The 19,341-nt window shown below is 54.7% G+C and overlaps 1 protein-coding gene across 1 annotated transcript in view; it reads left to right on the forward strand.

Annotated features, from left to right (window-relative positions):
• The window catches only part of GRIK3 (glutamate ionotropic receptor kainate type subunit 3), a 224,100-nt gene that overhangs the window by 139,931 nt on the left and 64,828 nt on the right, over positions 1-19,341 (forward strand). The window contains 3 exon segments of the mRNA XM_047728335.1: positions 2,940-3,197; positions 9,937-10,118; positions 12,707-12,760. Coding sequence (XP_047584291.1) covers positions 2,940-3,197; positions 9,937-10,118; positions 12,707-12,760 — 494 coding nt within the window.

Below are 19,341 nucleotides of genomic sequence, written 5' to 3' on the forward strand. Positions count from 1 at the left end.
CTCTTCCCTGGGCTCTTCTCCAGAGGGAGAGCCATACTGCCAGGGGCACACTCCTAGGCCCTTTCCAGGGGTGAGCAAAGGGCAGCTGTTTGTAGGGATATGGACAGAGCTCGGACATAGGAGTGGGGTATCCACATGGAGAACAAGGTCCTTCTTATGGATTAGGGCGAGCCAGCAGTAAAAGAGGGGGGCAAGCTTGAGCTGGTGCCACCCTTCCCTACATCTCTGTGTATGGGAAGTCTCCATGCCCACCTGATTTTCCAGGTTGCTAGAGAAGTGTGTTTGTTAGGGTAGGAGGAAAGGGTGTGTTTTATATAACAATTTGTTAGCTTGGCTTATAGTGTTTAAATATTTAGCCATATGATATGTGGGCCTCCATTTGGAGACTGGTCTGGGGCCCTGCAAATCTTAGGGGTGGCCTGAGACCAGTAGGTCATTCCCAGAGGCCCTTGGGGCAGCCAGGATGTGTCTAAATCCATTGCCCCTCAATGCTTAGGTGATGTCTTGCCTCCTTCTACATGCACCATACGTTCATAAGTGTGCACGTGGCACCATTCTCACGGCCACAGGCTGGTGAGTTTGTGGACGCTCTATGGATAGATCAGTTAGGGCTCCTCTGGTTGCGAGGGACAAAACACCAAATCCTACGTGGCTTAAGCAAAAAGAGAACATACTGGTTCACGTACCCAAGGTCCAAGGTTGCACTTGACCAGGGGTTCTTATTTCTTCCTCACCTTTGGCTCTGCTCACCTGCCTACTGACTCTGTTCTCAGACAAGCACTGCACTTTCTTTGGGAGCACAGGGTGGTTATCGCAGCTCCTGATCTTATTTCCATGTCCCCTTGCAGAGAGAGAGTCCTACCTTCTGGGTGCGAGGTCCCGTGGCTCCCCATTGGCTCTGACCGGTCACATGATCGTCCTCCAACCCAGTGTCTGGGACCTGAAGAAGGCCTGTTTCTAAGGCATGCTCTAGCCCTCACGGCCAGGGCGTGGGAGAGGTGGGAGCCCGAAGGAAAATCAGAGTTGCCAGAAGAAAGGGCAAGAGCTCCTGGGGAGTCCTTCCCCTGACTGCCCCCAGAAAGGTCCTACTTTAAGGATCTTTTAGGCACAATCCTTACATGAGCCTGTGCCTGCCCTTGGAGCCCCAGCTGCCTGGGGCTGCTCATTTAAATCTCTGCTGTGGGCGCCTGGGTGGCTCAGTGGGTTAAAGCCTCTGCCTTCTGCTCAGGTCATGATCCCAGGGTCCTGGGATCAAGCCCCACATCGGGCTCTCTGCTCAGCAAGCAGCCTGCTTCCTCCTATTTCTCTCTGCCTGCCTCTCTGCCTACTTGTGACCTCTCTCTCTGTGTCAAATAAATAAATAAAATTTTTAAAATAAGTAAATAAATAAACAAATCTCTGCTGTGCCTATCGGGGTTTGCCCTCCCCAGAAGCACCTGCCATCTGACCTGCCTGAGCCCCTCCCCAGGAGGGGAGCACCTTTTAGGAGCCCCTGGGCTTCCTCCCCCACCCAAGAATGCAAACTATTTGAGGGCAGGGAGTCAATACTTGTTCACACAGCAGAGGCTGGTGAAGCACCTGGTCAGGCCAAGTACTGCTTTGAGCACGTTTAGGTACTATTCAGGTACCGTTTATTGTTGATAGACCAATAAGCAACACAGATCAAGCCCTTGCTGCCTTGACTTACATTCTAGTGGGAGGACAAAGTCAACAAACAAGACTTCTGGTGATCATTTAATAAATAAAGAAACAAAGCAGGGTATGGGGTTTTGGATTCTGGCTGGAGGATTCTTATTACAAGTCGGGCGAGTGATACTTCTTTAGTAAGACCACATGGATGCAGAAACCTGAGGGAAAGGAAGGAGGAAGTCATGCAGATATCTGAGCAGAGAACACTTCAGCTAGAAGGGACCATAAGTGCAAAGGCCCTGAGGCAGGAGTGTGCTTAGCGGGTCTGCAGAGCATCATGGAAACCAGTGGGGCTTGAGGGCTGTGAGGAAGGGAGAGAAGGATGGGAGTTGAAGTCAGAAAAGTGGTGATGGTGATGAGGACAGGGGTGGGATGGGGTAGGGAAGAACTGCAGCGAGCAGGGCCTCATCTGTCACCATGAGGACTTCAGCTTTTAGACCAAGTGACATTGGAGCCTCTGGAGCAAACATGTGATGTCACCACTTGAGGCTGGGAGAGGTAAGAAGCAGGGAGGGTCCCTGAGGAAGCTGTAGTGCCAGCAGAAGATGGTGGCAGTGGCAAGAAGTTCTGATTCTGGAACATTCCGAAGGTGACACAGCAGGAGTGGGATGTGGGACAACAGAGAACGAGAGGAGTCAAGAGGAAGCCAATGTTCAGGGTCTAAGCCCCTGGGATAGTAGAAGTGGTTTACTGAGGAGGGGAGCCTGGAGGAGGAGAGGGGGTAGTGTTTGGGACACATTTGGTCTGAAATGCATCTCGGATGTGGGCACATGGTAGTGTCCTGCAAGACGGGAGATGAGGACGTTGAACTTTGGGGAACAGACTGGGGCTAAAAGTTTCACAGTTGCCACAGGGAGATGTTTCATCCTAGCTGTTTCTTGGCCTTCCCCCCACCGCCCAGATCAGGGCCGGTCCCAGAGTGTCCCAGGGCCGGTGCTCAGCACAGTGAGGACAGCATCAAAAGTAACCCCATCTCTGTTTCATGAGCGGTGCTAAGGGTCTCGTATGCGTGATCTCACTCAACCTTCCCAATATCCATGAGTCAGGGTGATTGTAACCCCAGCTTCCAGAGAAGGAAGCCAAGATTCAGAAGGACCCTTCCTTGTCTGCCCCCTGAAGTTTCTAGCTGCTGTCTCCCTTCGCTGTGTTTATGGGATCACGGAAATCACTGCACCCCTGTGTGCACAGCCCCCAGCTGCCTGACGAGGCCCAGCACTAAGCCCCTCACCTTCCCCCCACCTCCGTTGCAGCCTGTGACCAGCTGGCCCTGGGCGTGGTGGCGATCTTCGGGCCATCACAGGGCTCCTGCACCAACGCCGTCCAGTCCATCTGCAATGCTCTGGAAGTGCCCCACATCCAGCTGCGCTGGAAACACCACCCGCTAGACAACAAGGACACCTTCTACGTGAACCTCTACCCCGACTACGCCTCCCTCAGCCACGCCATCCTCGACCTGGTCCAGTACCTCAAGTGGCGATCGGCCACCGTGGTCTATGACGACAGTACAGGTGGGTAGCCGGGCGTGGCTGGGCTGATGGTAGGGGGTGAGGGAGGTAGAGACCCAGGATTTGCTCGCCCAAATCAACTGCCCCTGGGAGAGGGTGCACACTCACACCCAAGCCTAGCAGGACACCCAGATACTTGCCCCTGCACTGCCTTGCAGTCCAGGACCCACCGGCCACACTCACCCCTCACTCCGCCACAGCCCGCCTCACACCTTCCCCACACTCCCACCTCCGCCCCCCTACAGCACCCACCCAGCACCCGTACTCACCCCTGCACAAACCGTGCCCCCCCCCCCCCCCCGCTGGCTCCCTTAGACTCACAGTCCCATCTGCAGCAAATGTGGGCGGCCCCATGCTGACTGCGGACACAGGCTCTGGATCCATGGGCAGGGGTTCGCGCTGGCTCTGACACTTGCTAGCTGGATAACACAGGGCTGTTTCCTCTCTTCCTCTTCCTTTCTGAAGACTCAAGTCCCAAGACATTTCTTAGCCTGGCCTCTTAAGAGAAAGTGACCTTGGCAAGTCACTTAACCCATCTGGCCCTTCTCTGGCCACATGTCAAGTCAAGAGCTGTAGCATCCAAGCTGGAGAAAAGCCTTCTTCAGCGTTCTGCAGCCTGTGATTCTATGTCAGCTCTTGATTACCTTCTAATGGAGAGTGGGAATCATAGGGAGTGAATCCCTCAGAAAAGCTGTCTGTTTAACTTGGGATTCTACAAGCCTCTTTGTGTTCCTGCTATGCCCACAGTACCAGACAGGAGATCATGGAGGGCAGGGCCCCCAGCCCCACTCGGCGCCCCCAGCATGAGCTGTCTGCCACTGAGGGGCGTGAGGACCCCACTCCGGGTCAGGGCCAGCATTCCAAGAGCCCCGTTAGATGGTCTCACTTAGCACATGCAGGGAAGGGTTGTGGTGGCTTGTCCAGACCATGAGCCTTGTGTGCCCCCAGGCTTTAGCACAAGGCCCGGTACAACAGAGATGTTTTTAAATGCTTATTGAACTGAACTGAATTGAACTGAATTAAAAATCAGGATGAAATATGTCATCATTAAATATTGTAGGAAGAGAGTCCTGGGCACCGGTAAGGGAGAAGAATGAGGATGTCGTAATCCCATCATTTTTGGAGGAGTGAATCCTATGGTAGGGGTGTGAGCACATCCCCAGAGGTCACTGGTCATTCTAGGCCATCAGAGCTGAGAGTCAAGTGACGGGTACATACAGTCAGTGCCAAGGCACTCGGGGAGAGGAAGCCCGGCAGGCTTGGCTGATCTGGGCTGACTTACCAGAGGGAGAGAGACATGAGTGGGGCCTCGAGGGTGAACAGACAGAGAAAAGGCATGAGGGCATCATCAGTGGCTGGGACAACCTGAGCAGAAACCAAGGAGGCGGGATTGTGCGTGGCAGCCTCCTCGAGAGCGCAGCCTGGCAGGGGGAGAAGATTCAAGTTTAGAAGGTGGGAGGAAAAGGTCAGATAAACAGAGTGTATCAGGCTGTGCGAAGGTTCCACTGTCTGACTTCAGAGTTCACACCTGATCTTGGGAGCAGCCAAGGCCCACTGAGTGTTGTTGAGCACAGAAGTAGAATAATGAAAGCAGAGTTTCGGAAGGTGGCTGTGACGGCATCTCGTGGGACGGGTGGCAGGGAGAGCCAGGAGCCAGAAGTCACGTGGGGGTGGCCACCTTGTTGTGGGCAGGGACAAAGGAGGCTTGCATTTGAGGGGCTGCCTAGAAGAGAACTTGGGGCCAGGATGGCAGGAAAGAACTGGACATGAACAGGGTGATGCTGCTGCGAGGATCACAAAGCAGTGAGAAGAGACCCAGGAGCGGACCACAGCCCCGCAGTCTTAGGGCCTTCGGACCGGAGGGGCTGGGGGCAGAGGCTTTGCGGAGGAGGGATGCTCTGCTCGTGAGGCTGCTCAGAGCTGATGCTAACGCCTGGAGCTCCCTCTCCTCCAGTGCCTTCGCCCTGAGGATATGAGCGAGCCTCTCAATTATCAGCTCAGAAGGCCTGAAATGCCCAGCCGCCTCTGGGGGGGGAGGCACACACTCTCCTCCAGCAGGATTAACTTCGCAAAAGAGAGGGGATCCACACTCTTACCAGTGCCCAGAACACCCTTTCTTGCAGGATTTAATTAGAGTTTAATTCAACTTGATTTTCAATTCGGTTCAATTCAGTTTAACAAACATTTAAACACACGAGGGAGTCTGGGAGGGAGCGGGTTTGGTCAAGAACACACTGGGCACTAGGGATTCAGTCAAATAATAGGAAGACTTTGATGAGGACTGGCGGGTGGTAAGAGGTATGCTCCCAGTATCAGGATGTTTCAAAGGGACAACGTGGCGGGTCATCAAGACCCCCAGAATGGGAAGCCGTTCAGAGCAGGCTTGGGCTGGATTTGCTTTGGGGGCAGCATGTTTGTGGATGTTCAGGCTGGACTCACAGACATCCCGGTTCCCACTGACTCAAGCAATGGGCACTTCGTTCTCTGATGGACAAGAGTCTGGAGATGGTCCTACCCAGGGCTGGTTTAGCAGCTCAATAGAGCTGGGGCGCTGGCTCCATATCCTTCCAGGTCTCTTGGCTTCTCTCTCACAGTCAAAATAGAGCTGCTCCAGCTCCGAGCAGCCCATCCTCACATGCTGACACCCCAAGAAATAGAAGTAAAGAGGAGCCAAAGAGATTGTTCTTAACATGACTCATGCCTCTTATCAAGGAGGAAAATTTGTCTAGGAACCGTCCAGCAGACCATCCTGGACAGCTCACCGAGTCGGTGGTTACTACCCTGAGCACAGTGGGATAGGAAAGGGAGTGCCCCCTGACTGGCTTTTAAGCAAGCCCCCGTCAGCTCTGGGCACTGGTACCCTGCCACCCGAGCCATATCCTGGTTCTCTCAGCATGTTAGAAGAGGGCACACCCATCTCTATAATTAGTGGCGCTGTGTCTGCCAACCACTCCCCAAAATTCAGTGGCTTTGAATACAAAGCATGTGTTTAGCTCACAAGTCTGTGGGGTCCCTGATTGGCTGAGCTTGGCCAGGTGATGGTTCTGGTTTCAGCTGGATCCCTCCCCTGCCCGGGGGTCATTTAACTGTTGGTGGAGATGACAGGCACCAGCAGGTTAGCCTGGGCACGTGGTCATGACAATTGCAGAGGTGCAAAAGAAGAGACCCAGGGTGCCCTTCCGTTTCTACTGTCTGCTTGTGACCCGCCTGCTGATACACCATTGGCCAACACAGGTTACATGCTGGAACCCAATATCCTGAGTGAGGCGGGTCACCTGCCCGCAGTCGGAGGTCACCTGCAAAGTTACCTGGCTAAGGGTGTAGCTACAGAGTGGGGTGAAGAATTTGGGTCATCCCTACACTCAACTACAAAGAGAACTCTTTCTGAGTGTGCCTGGGGCCTCACAGATGACAATGGCCGCATGATGACACAGAGAGGTAAATGGCATTGAGAAAAGAGTTATTAACAGTTTCTAGAAGCAGGGGCGGGTGCGCAGCCTCATGGAGAAACATTGGGGTTAGTCGGGAGGCAGGATCAAGAGTAAAGCACGGGCAAGAGCCTTTCTTTACTCTAAACCCTTTGATTACCTCATGACCATAATATAGCCTAGATGACGATAGGTGGGATTTGTTCGGTGGGAATGTCCTCAATGGGGCAGGAAGCAAAACAGAAATTGGGGTTTGATTGGAGGGCTTGTAATACGATCTTGAGTAACCACCAAAAACACAGGGACAAGAAGAATGGAAACAACTTTGGCCATTAGTTTGGCGCATGATTTCAGGATGCCGGAACATCAGTGAGAGAATATGGCAAATGATTATATTATAGAAGCAGCAGGGTTTGCCCTGTGACCTGTGACAAGTGGTCACCTTTGTAACCTCATCTGCACACAAAGGCAAACTGATATCAAGGGCAAAAGGAAGGGTCTTAGAAAAAGCCGAGGTGAAGGACCCCAACGTAAGAGCCAGAAGGTTGGGTCTCAAATCCCAGTCCCACTGCTAGCGTGCCGCAGAACCTTACCCTCCGTGGGCCTCCGTTTCTTTGTAACCCTGGAACAGTCGGCGTGCCTTCTAGGACAGGGAGATGTTTAAATAGGGTAATGAATGCAGAAGTGCTTTGTAAGTGAAAAGCATGATTCTAACAACCATGATTCACTGTAGATATTTTGAGAGAAGATTGATTAGAGAAGCAGCGAGGAAGGAAGGCTCATCTCGGGCAAGCAAGAGCCTCGTCCTCTGCTGGGGTGGGCTGAGATGAGCCTCTGGTCTCCTTCGGGAATACACTGATGAGAAGGAGGTCTGACATTTGCTACTGGAGAATGTGGGTCACTGTGCATTACACGGGGCAATGCACTTGGCTGACAGGAAGACTCCGGTGGTCTCTGCTCCAGCGTGCAGGCTGTCCCTGTCCTCACGTCCTGGATCCCCAAAGCTCACGTGCCTGCTGCTGCCATGCATGGCTCCCAACACTGAGCGAGTGGGAGCGAAGTGAAGGCGGGGCGCCTCCCAGGGTAACAAGTGTGAGAGGGCAGCATCTTTCCGCCCCACTGAGAATTTCTGGGGCAAGATGGGGAGGGAGGATGAGGCTGGTGTGTGTTCCAGAGGAGACGGTGGTCCCTCCCTCCTCAGCGCAGGTCAGCTGATGGCCCCTTCCGGCTCCATCTCAAGTCTGGTATTGGGAAGCCCTGTAGCCCCTATTAGATCCAGACCACTCCAGACACCAGAGCCCTTCGCCAGCCCGCACACCTGGGTATGGGACCTTCCAGGGGGGTGGGGGGAGTCCTGAGGCCAGTGGCCATGGCAAAGCCTGTTTGGGAGCTCCTTGGGAAGCTCAGGTCACAGGGATAGACCTCTGTCCTCCCCAGCCAAGGGGAATGGTGTACGCCAGATGGCCTTCCTCATGTCCAGCCCTTCGGAATGCGAAGGAGAAGCTGAACAGATCCAGGCATTTGTAATCAGAAATGGCTTTGGAAACCCGGAAGCTCTGTTGCAAGGTTTTCAAAGTAGGCGGTCTGTGTGAGGGGGACTCCGTCCAGATAGGGGACACTGGAGTAGTAACTTTAATCCAGAGCAAACTAGCTTCACCAAAAAAAAAGGGAGGGGGAGGGGATTTGATTGGCTGCCTTTACTGGGAAGCTCAAGAGTCATTTCAGCTTCAGGTACTGTTAGATCCAGAGGCTCAAATGGGTATCATTAGGACTTATTTGGCCTGACTTCTGCCATGTTGGAATCCTTCTCAGGTTCTATGTGGTGATGCCTAGACTTACTGCCTCCCTATTTGGAGGTAAGTGGAAAAGGGTATATTTCTTACCAGTTGCTCTGGTACCATTTCTGGAAGTCATCTGATAGGACTAACTGGCATCACCCACCCATCTCTGAGCCCGTCCCTACGCCTAGAGGAATGTGCGTGCTGATTGGCCAGGCTGGGGCACGTGCTGTGCCCTGAGAGCTGGGGATGGACTCCTCGGAGTCACATGGTCCAAGCACGGGGGAGGAGTTGCTCCCCAGAGGAGAAGCAGACTGCTGTTCATGGGGGAACGGAGCAGAGCTGAGTTGAGCATGCAGTCGAGACACAGACTCTGAGCCCTGAGTGTGGGAAGACAGCCCAGTGGGACCCCGGCCCCTGCTGGCTCAGCCCCTCCCTGAGTGGGGAGGGGGTATCAGCAGGCTTACTCCCAGGCTAAACAGAAGGGAGTCAGCAAGAATGGACCTTGAAATAGCAATGGAAATAAACTTAATTAGACCTAAGTAAGCCATTTGTCTCCAGGAAGTGACATTCAGTTTTCCCTGGAAGTTCCCAAATTAAGTGGCTTTGCAAAATGCCAAGGTGGAGGATAGATTTTTCAGTGTGGGGAGAAAAAAAACAGTAAGTCAGTTCAATTATGGTTATTTGTGTTGAGGGCCTCTGAAGTGCCAGGTCCCATGCTAGGGGCTGTGGGGACCCAGCCCATGAGGTTAAGGAGGCCATGGCTGGACGAGGGAGTGAGAAGAGGCCAGAGGAGGCTAGTGCTGAGGGGAAGAGGGAGAGGGATGGCATGTCTTGTTTGGAAAGAGCAGTAGGGGCAGGATTCATGGAGGAGGTGATTGCACAGAGCCTGGAAAAATCAGTCAGGTTTACTGAGGTAGGCTGCCCTTGGGTTGGGGGCACAAATACCTCTTTGTCTTACATAATCCAACAGTTGGTACACCTGAGCCTGCAGCCTTCACTTGTGCCCATGTCCTAGAGGCAGGTTCCCAACTTCCCAGTGTCATACGTGGGGTGACGAAGAGGGGTGCCCTCTGGTTTGGGCTCCATAAAGGCTAGTGTAGAGGGGAGCACATAGACGTGGTTTGCGGGAATATGCTGTCTGTACCTACTGCTAATCTGTACGTGTGTCTGTGTGTCTGTGTATGCACAGGCTTTGATGTGCACGTGTAAGGAAGTCCCAACATATGTCTGTGTCAGCAAACATGTCCCTCTAAGCATGTGTTTTTAGGTGCCTACATATCCGGGAATGTGTGCCGGCATGTACAGCCTGGTGCACACGGCCACACCCAAGAATCCTGGTGCCATGTCTGTACCCACGTGGCTCTGTCCACACACCTGCCCAAAGCTCTGTGGGCCATGCCTCCTTGTCTGTGTGTCTGTGTGTGGGCACAGACCTGCAGCCACAGGCCGTGTGCTAACCCGAGTCCGTGGAGGCTGACAGCCATGTTTACCTGTGTGTACACGTGTGTCTTTTGCACCCCGGGGACCTCCCAGGGCTCATCCGCCTGCAGGAGCTCATCATGGCCCCGTCGAGGTACAATATCCGCCTGAAGATCCGACAGCTGCCCCTTGACTCGGACGACTCGCGCCCGCTACTCAAGGAGATGAAGCGGGGCCGGGAATTCCGCATCATCTTCGACTGCAGTCACACCATGGCCGCCCAGATCCTCAAGCAGGTGTGTGAGTGCCAGCCAGCCCGGGGCATGGAAGGGAGGGGCGGGACCTGCCTGCCCCTTCCCCCACCCCCACTTTCCCCATTCACCCACAGCAGGAGGTGACTGGAACCGGTGGGGGTGGGGGGAGCCCAGCTCTGCTTCAGTCTGGCTGCATGAACTGACCCCCATGCGTGAGTTTCTGCAGCGGCAGAATGGACACGTGTGGTCTCCAAGGTCTGAGCCCACATGAGGACGGAGCGATGCCAGGGCTGAGCCCAGCCTAGTACCTGGTGGCTCTTGCCTCAGTGCTCGCTTCCAGGCTATGGCTGCAGGTGGGAGACAGGGTCTGAAGCGGAGCAGGACTGAACATTTCGGGAAGCCCTGGGAGGCCTCGGGGTGGCAGGAACAGTCCCCGGTGGGGGGGGCACTGCATCTTCTGTGATGAGTTCCCCATGGCCCAGAACACTTGTGGTTATTCTACTACTGTGAGGTTTATTGACGTTCCCCATGCCATCTGCTCAGCTCTGCAGCGACCGTGGGGGAGGGAGATGGCTCTGGGTCCTGGATGGGCCTCTGTTCCTTTCCAGACACAGCCCAGTGTGGCATGCTGGGAACCAGAGCCATCTCTGCCAGCTACCTAAGAAATAAACAGCAAAATCGCCCACAGCTTCCTTGGAGGGTGCCATAGCTGAAACCCAGAACGCTCCCATTTGAGCCTGTGCTTTGTGTAAAAGGCAATTACACGGTCCTAGAAAGTGGCCTTGGTGATTGAAGGAGGCGTTCTGTGGAGCTCTAAGTCCTGACCTGGCGGGGTGGAGCTGGTGAGGAGGAGACACAGCGCAGGGGGCTAGGTGCCATGCGGGGATACGAGTTTTCAAGTCCCAAGACGGGTTAGGGTGGGGACATTGGTCCAAGTCCCATCCTCCGGTCTGGCCCTACAGAGGGTATGCAGGCAGCCCAGCAGCCAGTGTCTTCCCCCAGGCTCCCTCACCCTGAGACAGGTGCATAGCTCACTTGGGGGTTCAAATCTCACTTCTGTGCGCCTGAGAACAAGGAGCCCCAGTGTCCTCCCCTCCTCTGTAGACAAAACCAGGGATCTTTGCCTCAGATGGGGACGGAGGATTCTGAGATGAGGCAGGGAAAAAGTGTAGCCCAGTGTTGGCACTGGGTGTGGGCCTCTGTGGGGTCACTGTGGAGGAGACCGATGCCGCCCAGGGAACCCTCACCCCTCCTCCCTGGACAACGGCCCACGCCTAGTGCTTCCCTTCTCTTCCTGGTATGTGTAGCAGAGACTGCCACAACCCTGGCTGGTCACGCTGAGGAGGGACCATGTGCCAGGTGTCCGGAGCCCCTCAGTCAGCGCCCCCCTGGCAGGTGGCAATGGTTATCATGCCCAGTTTACAGGTGAGGAACCTGAGGTTCCTGGGGAAAGGAAGGAGCCCGGGTCATCCAGCCAGAGAGTGAGAATTTACTCCCATGTCTGTCTGACTTGAAAACATCCAGAATTAAAACTGGAGACCGTGTGCCCCTCTAAACCCCGAGCTCTGCAGAGGTAACCATGGCTGCTGGCTGAGGCCTGGTTTGAGCCTTGAACTTGCTGACATGGGCTGTAAGTCTCCAAGAGGGCAAGAGAAGGAGTGGCACTTTCCACGTGTACCTGAACCTGGAACCATTTTCTTCCAGAGCACTTAGGGGGCCTGGCATTCTGAAGAATTCTGTAGAAAGTGCATTATGGTCATTAGTAATATAGATTATAGGTTTCTAATAAAACACGTAAATGTAGGTAATGCAGGCTTCGTAATGACACCTAGTAATAATTCCATGGCAACGGAGCGACCTGCCGGGTGGTCACCTGGAACAGGGAAGCCGGGCTATGTTGTCTCCACCCTCCAGGGAGGATCAACCCCAGCACAGCCTCTCCTCCTGGGGCCTGGCTGGGCTGGGGCCAGGGCGGGGACAGGGGCAAGCTTTCACATACCTCCCTCTCAAGCCAGGACTGTGAGTGCAGCTGGGTGGAGCCAGAGCCCTTGAGAAGACAGTCTGGGGCTAATTCCAACTGCATTTCTCTAAGTGTAGCAAGCACAGAGATGCTCGTGGAAGAGCCAGAAGACTGGGCCCAGCCCAGCCCTGCAGAATTTTGAATCTTTGCATGCAGAGTACAGCCCAAGATTCTGCATTTTTTAAAAAAGATTTTGTGTATTTATTTGAGAAAGAGAGAGTGAGCACAAGCAGGGAGAGGGGCAAAGGGAGAGGGACAAGCCGACTCTGCTGAGTGGGGAGCCTGACGCGGGGACTTGATCCCAGGACCCGGGATCCTGATCTGAGCCCAAGGCAGATGCCTAACTGACTGAGTCACCTAGGAGCCCCGAAATTCTGTATTTGAATGTGTCCCGAGGACTTGGCAGCACACTCCAGGGAAACACCACCACCCCTGCCCCCCCGCTGTCTGCCAGCCAGTCATCACTTCAGGGAGGTGGTCTCAGAGGACATCCACTCCGAGTGGCCCACCTCCCCCAAGCCCACCACCCCAGTCTGGTCCTCACTGCCGGGAGAGGGGAGGGGGCTTCCGGGTACTCCCTGCACAACGCTGATGCTCTGCTCTCCCGCAGGCCATGGCCATGGGCATGATGACCGAGTACTACCACTTCATTTTCACCACTCTGGTAACGTACCCCTGGGTCCCGACACGGGCTGGGGTGGGACCCCCTCAGAACACGATCAGCCTGGTGGGGACCATTGCAACAGCAAGAGGAGACTCAGGCTGGCCTTGCTTCCAAAGGCTCTAGGTATAGTCTCAGGCAAGGGCCCAGAGACATCTCTGTGGCATACCCACTTTGAGAAACACCCCAGAGCTGTGACTCAGGACAGGGAGTCTAGACCTGCCTGCGTCAACACAACCCCTTCTGAGGACTAGTCAGTCATTAACTTCCTGGCCTCAGCCTCTTCGTCTGCAAAATGGGTGCGATAATGGCTTCTACCTCCTAGAATGTTGAGCTCCGAAAATAAAATGCTGAGGGCAGTCCCTGATTCGTGTGAAGGCGGTAAAAGTATTAGCTGCTCTTATTAGGAAGACCCTCGGCTCCTAGCCCACACACTTCCCTGAGGATGTCTCAGTCCTCACGCAACAACAGGAAATACTACTTTGGATTCCTGCAGCATCTGTGCTGAAGTCTGCCCACTCACTCTCAGCTGGGCCAGCCCACCTGCAGGCTCCAGATGGGTCCTGTCCAAACTTGGAGAACATTGAGGGCCATTTAAACCCATTAGGATAATTAGTTGTGGCCTGAAATCAACAGAATAAAGAGATCCCTGTGGCAAAGGGGCATCCACACCCAGCCACCCTGCCTTGGAGTAGATGTCCTAGCACCTCGCTGGGGCTCTGGGAGGACTTTTCCACCCAGCCCGGTTCTGGGGCACCTGGTGGCATCACTGACAGCCCAGCAGGCTTCTGTGTTCGCTCATCTGTCTGGCACCCAGGAACCCTCCTTCCCCAGTGCCTGGGCATCGGTGAGGGTCTCAGGACGACTGCGTGGAGGCCCCACCCTCGAGGAGCTTCCATCCTGTGCCGTCCCCACCTCCGCGTCTAGCTCCTTTGGCAGGCATGGGCCATGACATGCTTGGACACGGCTGTGGAGCACTGTGGAAGGAGACACCGGGTGCAGAGGGGCTGGCAGAAAGTGGGAAATTTGAGGCAGGAAGATAGATGCTTAACTGGGGCCTTGAAGGATCAGTAGGAGTTCACTAAGGAGAGAGAGGATGAGTTTGCCATGCAGAGGGAACAGCATAAGCAAAGGCCAAGTGACAGGTTGGAGCTTCACTGGAGAGCTGACTGACTTCTAGAACCCGTTGTAGTCATCTGCTCCCAAATCTACGTTCAGTGATAGCATGGAGGTAGCTTGAAGTTGGCTGTGGTGGAAGGAGTATTCATACCACCAAAGTTGGTGGGTATTATGAAGAAGGGTTTGCAACCTCCCCTCCCCTGAGAGCTGGTTACTGAGTGTTTACCAGCACACGGTGGCTTCTTCCCCACCCACCGTTCCCTGTGCCCATGGCGGAGCTCAGGACCTGCCTGCACATGCTCTTGATCCAAGGCTCAGCTCTGGGCGTCTGCCCAGAGTCATGTTGGGAGAAAGGGATTCTGGAAGCTGGTGACTAAGATCAGGCACCTTCTTCCCCAAGTTCTTCCTGGATTTCTGCCCACCCAAGTTGATTTTTCCATGTCGTGCTATATCCTGGAAAGTCATTAGAAGCTGGAGGATAAGGTCCCCAGATCTCCCATATTCTACCTCTTTTTGGAGCTAGGAGCCAGGTAGAGGAGCAAGGCTGGGAAGGTGCAGAGGGTCCCATTCCAGGGGCCCAAGGCCCTGTCCCCAGGCATGGCAGCCCTGGGCTTCTAGGGTACTAAGACCAACATCTGGGCCCTTAGCCCTATGGACCTTCAGGCAAGGCTCTACAGAAGGCTCTTCCCATGTTGCTCTCATTTTTTAAAAAATATTTTATTTACTTATTTGACAGACAGAGATCACAAGCAGGCAGAGAGGCAGGCAGAGAGAGAGAGAGAGGAGGAAGCAGGCTCCCTGCCGAGCAGAGAGCCCGATGCAGGATTCGATCCCAGGACCCCGAGACCATGACCTGAGCCGAAGGCAGAGGTTTAACCCACTGAGCCACCCAGGCGCCCCCATGTTGCTCTCATTAATGCCATTGCCTTCCTGGGGTCAAGGTTAGAGGTCTTGGAGGGAGGCTCAGGGCAGGCTCCTAATGCTGCAGGGCCTCCTCCAGCCCTAGACAGCATCCATTTCTCTTACTTTTTCATTTCCTTAATTCAGGCATCCATTTACTCACTTGCAGCAGGCATGTACAGATCCTCTCAAGGCCTCAGGGTACTGAGCTGGGCACCTGGGTGGGAGAGAGTGTGCGGAGATGGACCCAACAATGCTCACCAGCTGGCAGGCTTCCTTCATGCATATAGAGATCAAGGACTGTGCCCGGTTCACCTATCCATCTCCAGCACCCCAAGAGTGCCTGGTATGCAGTAGGTGCTCATGAATGCTTGAATGAGCGAATGACTACCATACAAAGTAGAAAGTAATCCACGAAGTTATCAACAATCTTGTCATGGCAACAGTTAAGACCATGGACTCTGGGGCCAGCCTGCGTGAGTTAGAGTCAAGATCCTTCCATTTCCCTGGGCATGCTACTTCACCTCTCTGGGCCTCCTTTTCTCATCTACACAATGGGTACAGTAACAGCCCTACCGCTGTGTCAAGTGCCTGGTGTTTATTTGAGTAGAGTAGGAGGTAAGAGTTCGGTGGGTGAAGTAGCTCCCGCGTAGGTCTTCTCTGTATTCAGCTTACAACGTCTCATCCACAAATCCAGAACGCCTCTCCAAGGGAGGTATGATCGCCCAACTTTATAGCAAAGTAGAAACCGAGGCTCGAGAGGTCACCCAGCAAGAAAGGGGCAGAGGGAGGGCTTTTACCAGCTGGGAGCTGTCCAGCTCCGAGGGCCTCCGCTGGGAGCTGTCATGCTGAAAGCCCGCACAAGGCGGGGGCTGGCCTCCTCTGGCCACCCAGCAGCGATGGGCCAGACGTGGTGACTGACGCCAGTGGGGAGGAGGAATGGAGCCTCCACAGATCTCAGCAGGGCCCACACTTCACAGGTTCCCAAGCCCTTTCTCACATCGCAGCTTTTCCTCTTCCCAGGGCAGGGTTTTTGCTCCTCTTTGATGGAGGGGGCAACGAGGGACCAGAGAGGTTGAGGGAGCTGTCCAGAGTCTCGTAGCAGATCAGGGGTAGAGGCCTTGGTGCCGACCGCCGGTCTTGTGCATGGCTGTCCTGGCCCCCTGCTCGTCCTCCCCGTGCCTCTCTGAGGGTCAGGGACAGTGGATCTTCCCGGGGAGGGACACCCCGCACAGCACGCTCAGCTCTGCTGTCTGCGTGTGCCGGCGCAGAAGGGGTCCACCAGCCTCTCCCCCAGCTGCCCCCTCCCCGCCCACCTTCCAGGGCGGCAGCTGTGTCCCTTGGGCCCTCCGCTCCGGCCCTCATCCTGCTTCAGCCTCAGCTCCCGCTCCACGATCCTCTCTCCAGCCCCCGTTGGCTTCACAGCCGACCTCGGGATGCCGCCTCCCTGCGCCCGTTGGTCCGTCGAGGCTGTATTTCAGGAGGGCGGTGGCATTTGGCATTTCTCTCCTTCCCTTTAGGAAACCCACGTCACCAGCGCATCGCCTCCAAAAAATTCTCCCAACTTGCTCCTTTCACACAGGAGACATTTTAATGACCCCAGCGGCCATTATCTGCGGCAGCCAGCTTCGAGCCTTTCCCAGACAACCCCGCGCTAATCAGCCCAGCCGAGCCCCTGGTACATGTCATGTGTAGGTAAAAAAGCCTGGAGGTAAAGGAAGAATTATAATAAATTAATAGATAAGCAATCACAATTAATGCCACTTCCCGGCAATAACAGTTATATCATGGGAAAGATATTTTCATCTGTCATTCCTTAAGGCAATGTTTTCCGAGCTTCAGCTTCTACCCAGTCAGACCCATGGGGTGCTAATGAATTAGTCTATTATGTTATGCTGAATGTTTCTAAAAGGTCCCTCGTCGATACTGAATTCAGTGTGTCAACATTTGGCATGGAGAACAGCAACTTTTTGCCAAGCGGCAAGGTTGCCCAGGGTTCACTGTGTACAGCGCTTGGGGTCTCAGGGCAGTGTGGACACAGACTTGGAGCTGGACAAAGAAGCCTCTTTAGCAGCTCCCCGTCATCGCTGCCCTCACGTCATGGGAGTGGGGACGTTTTGTGCCCCAGGCTCGGGGTGACAGGGAGGGAAGCGATCCCAGCAGTGACACCCCGTCCCGCCCCCCTTCCCGGGCTCAAATGGCTATGGACACAGAGTCACAGAGTGAGTGTCAGCAGACTACATGCTACATCTGGAGATGGGAAGGGTGCTGTCACCAGCCCCCAAAGCCCCCCACCAGGGCCAGAGCTGCCACGCTCCCCATGGAGTCCGGTTGGCCTCTGGTCCTAGAGGAGGGCGAACTGAGTCTCGGACACCCTGGTCAGGCTGATGCTTTGGCCCTTCGGGCCTTAGCTATTGGTCAGCCCTGCTTTGGAAAGGAGGCTGGATCCTGTGCAGGGGTGGAGTGAGGAGGGCGCCCCTGGGGGCAGAAGTCAACTTCTCTTCCATGGCCCCACAAGTTAGCTCTGGCCCCAAACTCACATTCTCCATTCTGCAGAACAAAACGGCTCCACCTCCCCTTACCTGCCTTCAAAGACGATTTGGGGGAAGATCTCTTGATACTAAAGCAGGCCCCTTAAGGGTCTCACCCTCCCCCACCCCGGGCAGTTTACCAAACCCTTCCTAGCCTCCGATTTCACTGAGAACTCCCCCTGAGAGGAGGATGTGAAACATTAGTCCCCCATCCCAGACCCTCCCACTGCTGTTTAGGTGCCCCAGAGAGCTACTTGGCTGGCTGACCTTTCTTTCCACTTTGGGTGACAGGGGTATTTGGCTCAGGGGTTCATGGGGGAGACAGACACAGACACTAACAGTTGTTATCGGTAGAGTGAAAGCCAAGAACTCCCAGGATAAGAGCGAAAGCCCCCCTGACCCCCCTCCTATTGTGCAGGTGTAAAAGAGAAGTCAGGGGAGGCTTCCTGCAAGAGGTGCCACTTAAATTGAATCTCAGAGAATAGCCCACCCAAGAGGGTTGAGAAGACAGACGGTCCAGCCGGAGGCTAGAACACGCATAAATGCTGGCACAGCGACAGAAGCTGCATGATGGGGGCATGGGCAGTGGTCAGGGAGAAAGGGAGGGGAACAAAAGTGCTTTGGTTCCCAAAACAAACATGGGAGGGTGTGGGAAGAAAAGTGGGGCTGGAGAGGGGTGAAGAGCCTTGTGAACTAATCTAAGGAACTTGCATCTCATTCTGAGAAGGCATTAAGGATCCATAAACATGGGAGTAAGGGGGTTGGATCCCAGAGACCGTTCTGAATGCTGTGTGGATGGCAGGCTGGTCATGGGACAGAGGTGGGGCTTGGGAGCTGGGCTGCCCGGGTTGGACTCCACTGCTCCCTGGGTTAGCCATGAAACCTAACCTCTCTGTGACTCATTTCTTTCCTCCCAAATGGGGTGATGGTAATACACTCCTTGGATAAGGTGGAAATGAGAATTCAGCGAGTTCATTTACAAAAGGCACTTAGAACACTGCCTGCTGTTCTGGGGTTCACAGGTGCTCATAGCTATTAGCCCATCGAGATTGTTCCTATGTTGCCAAGACGGGTAAGCAGGAAGGACCCAGCTCCTGTCTGCTCCTCTCCTCCAACATCTGGGCATGTCCCTGGGGCCATATCCCATGCCCGTCACGCAGAGGACCGGCAGCCAGAGAAAGCAGAAGAGAAGCATCGGTCAAACACTCACCTAACATCTCCCATACGGCACACATGCTCTGAGCACACCCATGAACCCACTTCTTCCTCATGACAACCCCACCTGCTAGGTCCTGTTATTATCGTCTGCATTTTGGCAGCTGAACCCACAGAGGTAAGGAAGGTAGATGCAGCTGGGACCCAGATGGCTTGGCCTCGCAGTCTGTGCTCCCCGGCTTTGCCCGGGCTGTCTCTGTGCGCTGCGCTCGGGAAGGCACTGTGGGGAATGAGGCCTCCTTCTGGGCATGCCCTCCCCGCACCCCTCCGCTCCTCTCTGATTCCACACCTGTCCCCAGCTCTGCCTGTCAGGAGTCATGACTAAGATGAGGGGCTTCCCAAATCACAGAGTTGCCAGGCCGCACCCCAGACTCTCTGCAGCTTATACGCCCTAGAACAGCTCCAAAGACTGATCAGGTACATGTCACATGTTTGGCGATCACTGGGGCATAAAACACAGGAGTGTTTGAATAAGACAGACGGCAGTGTGCCACCCGCTGTTCAAGTGTGTGGGAGGGAAACCCTGGATCTGGAGCGCTGCTAATTTCCATGGTGTAAACACTCCCACCAAGGCTGGTACCAAGCAACCAAGGAGAGGTGCCTGGAGGCAGAGGCAGGAAGAAGTGTGACAGTCAGCTCCCCGAGGCCAGCACGAGCCAGCTCCCCCACCCACTGAAACAGACCTGAATGCAAATTCTGCTCTGACTTTTATGAGCTTTTTGAGCTCAGGCAGCTCACCTCATGCCCCTGAGCTGCTTCCTCATCTGTAGAAGGAGCATACTGTTCAAACAGCTACTTTGCAAGGGTGTCGGGATGGGA

The sequence above is a fragment of the Lutra lutra genome, chromosome 4 (assembly GCF_902655055.1).
Source record: "Lutra lutra chromosome 4, mLutLut1.2, whole genome shotgun sequence".
Classification (NCBI taxonomy): Eukaryota; Metazoa; Chordata; class Mammalia; order Carnivora; family Mustelidae; genus Lutra; species Lutra lutra.